At 43.9% G+C, this 1,594-nt stretch overlaps 1 protein-coding gene across 1 annotated transcript; it reads right to left on the reverse strand.

Moving 5' to 3' along the window:
* On the reverse strand, positions 369 to 887 carry LOC107632752. The gene has a single exon (XM_016336412.1). The coding sequence runs from the start codon at positions 885 to 887 to the stop codon at positions 369 to 371; it is 519 nt and encodes a 172-aa protein (XP_016191898.1).

Raw genomic sequence — 1,594 nt, forward strand, 5'->3', positions numbered from 1 at the left:
AGAAAAAATATGGGGAAACGTGTGTTGTACTGATTGCGCAGAATTTGCAATAAATGCAAATCTTGGCAATGTGACGTTAGAATAGACATGAAGGGCTGAAGGGTTATGGACTGCTATGAATAACGTGGCAGACGGGACTGTCGGTAAGTTTATACAAAAATGATTACTTGCAGAGGCAATGGGGAGTCACTGAATGGGAGGTCAATAACGAGGAACAATTGTTTTTTTATAAATAAAATTTTTAATACGAAACACAAAACACATAAATAAAATGATAGCACCACGAGTCACATAATAGAAAAATGCTTACATAATACATATATTAGATAGGATAACCAAAAAAATATGGTGAACCCAATCATATCCTATCAGTCAAAGAGGTGGACAAACAGGATCAACTCATAGTCTGCCCGACAATGCACGCACGGAAGATGAGCAGCACCTCCATCACCGTCGTTTACGTGCCACCCTCTTCCACAGCGTTGACGGTGGTAAATAGCACCCATGTTTCCACGGCTTAGACATGCATGCGAAGAACAGACTAGATTCTCTGCGCTTAGCATTGGCACGCGACGCAGGTGTGTCCACGTCCCTTGGATAACACCGCAGAACACCAATTTGCAGATTGTTAGGGCACCGGCCGCCTCAAGCCCACGAAATATTTCCAAGCCCTTGTTCTTTGCCTCGGCGTCGTCACGTAGCATCAGCATCGTTGACACTGCATACCAGGCGGCCAAATGGCCGTGGGCTACGACAACGTGCATCCTTTCCATCCCCGCAAAACGACACCCGCCGAGGAAAAGGTCAGACACAGCAGACCGAAACAGAACTTCTAGGTGTCTGCTCTGCTTGCATCGCGCTAAGAAGTCCCTTTCCCCTTGGTGCATCGGACTGAAACTCCACCACCGTTGGTCAGAAATCGGAATCGAGGCGCATCAGTATACGAAATCCTCATCCCCTGCATTGTGTGCAGTAGTGCACGACATCCTGAGACTGCACAAGTCCCTGAAGGATTGTGCTGTGGTCCTCGCAGCAATTAAAGTCCAAACATCGTGGAAAAGGTTTGCGGTTCCTGTCGGACGCTCCATTTCCTATCCTTATGATGAATGCCTGATACAATAGTTGAATGGACAGTTATGTATAAGGAGGGGACAACACAAAGGCTCCAAGTAGTTCTGTCAATGGCTATTCTTTACGGTGTCTTTATAGCCACCTGGTGCCGTTTGCGATGGTATCCCATCGGTTATGTACCGTGCCTCTACACCAACTCAGCCACACATCGATTTAGGAGCGTGCAGATTTAGTTTCCCGTCGCCTCACACACGGCTTCCTTAGCAAACACGTCCCTTGTATTTAGATTATTTTTATTTTTTATTTTTTTTACTTTCCGGTCAAGAAATTCATAATTAATAATATAGTGAACTCGAGGAGAATCTTGAAAAATATGATGTCCACTTAATAAAATAGATTTATAGAAGTCTAACTTTCTTTATCATATTGTCTTCCGTTTTTTTCATTTCGTCGCTTGGGGTTTTCCATTTTTTTTCTTTTGCTACGGTTTGCCTGTTATTTGTTGGGATTTATAAACGAGTAA

The sequence above is a fragment of the Arachis ipaensis genome, chromosome B03 (assembly GCF_000816755.2).
Source record: "Arachis ipaensis cultivar K30076 chromosome B03, Araip1.1, whole genome shotgun sequence".
NCBI lineage: Eukaryota > Viridiplantae > Streptophyta > Magnoliopsida > Fabales > Fabaceae > Arachis > Arachis ipaensis.

Bases quoted from the DNA above. Each gene is read 5' to 3' on its own strand.
- LOC107632752 (XM_016336412.1), bottom strand. From the start codon at position 887: ATGCACCAAGGGGAAAGGGACTTCTTAGCGCGATGCAAGCAGAGCAGA.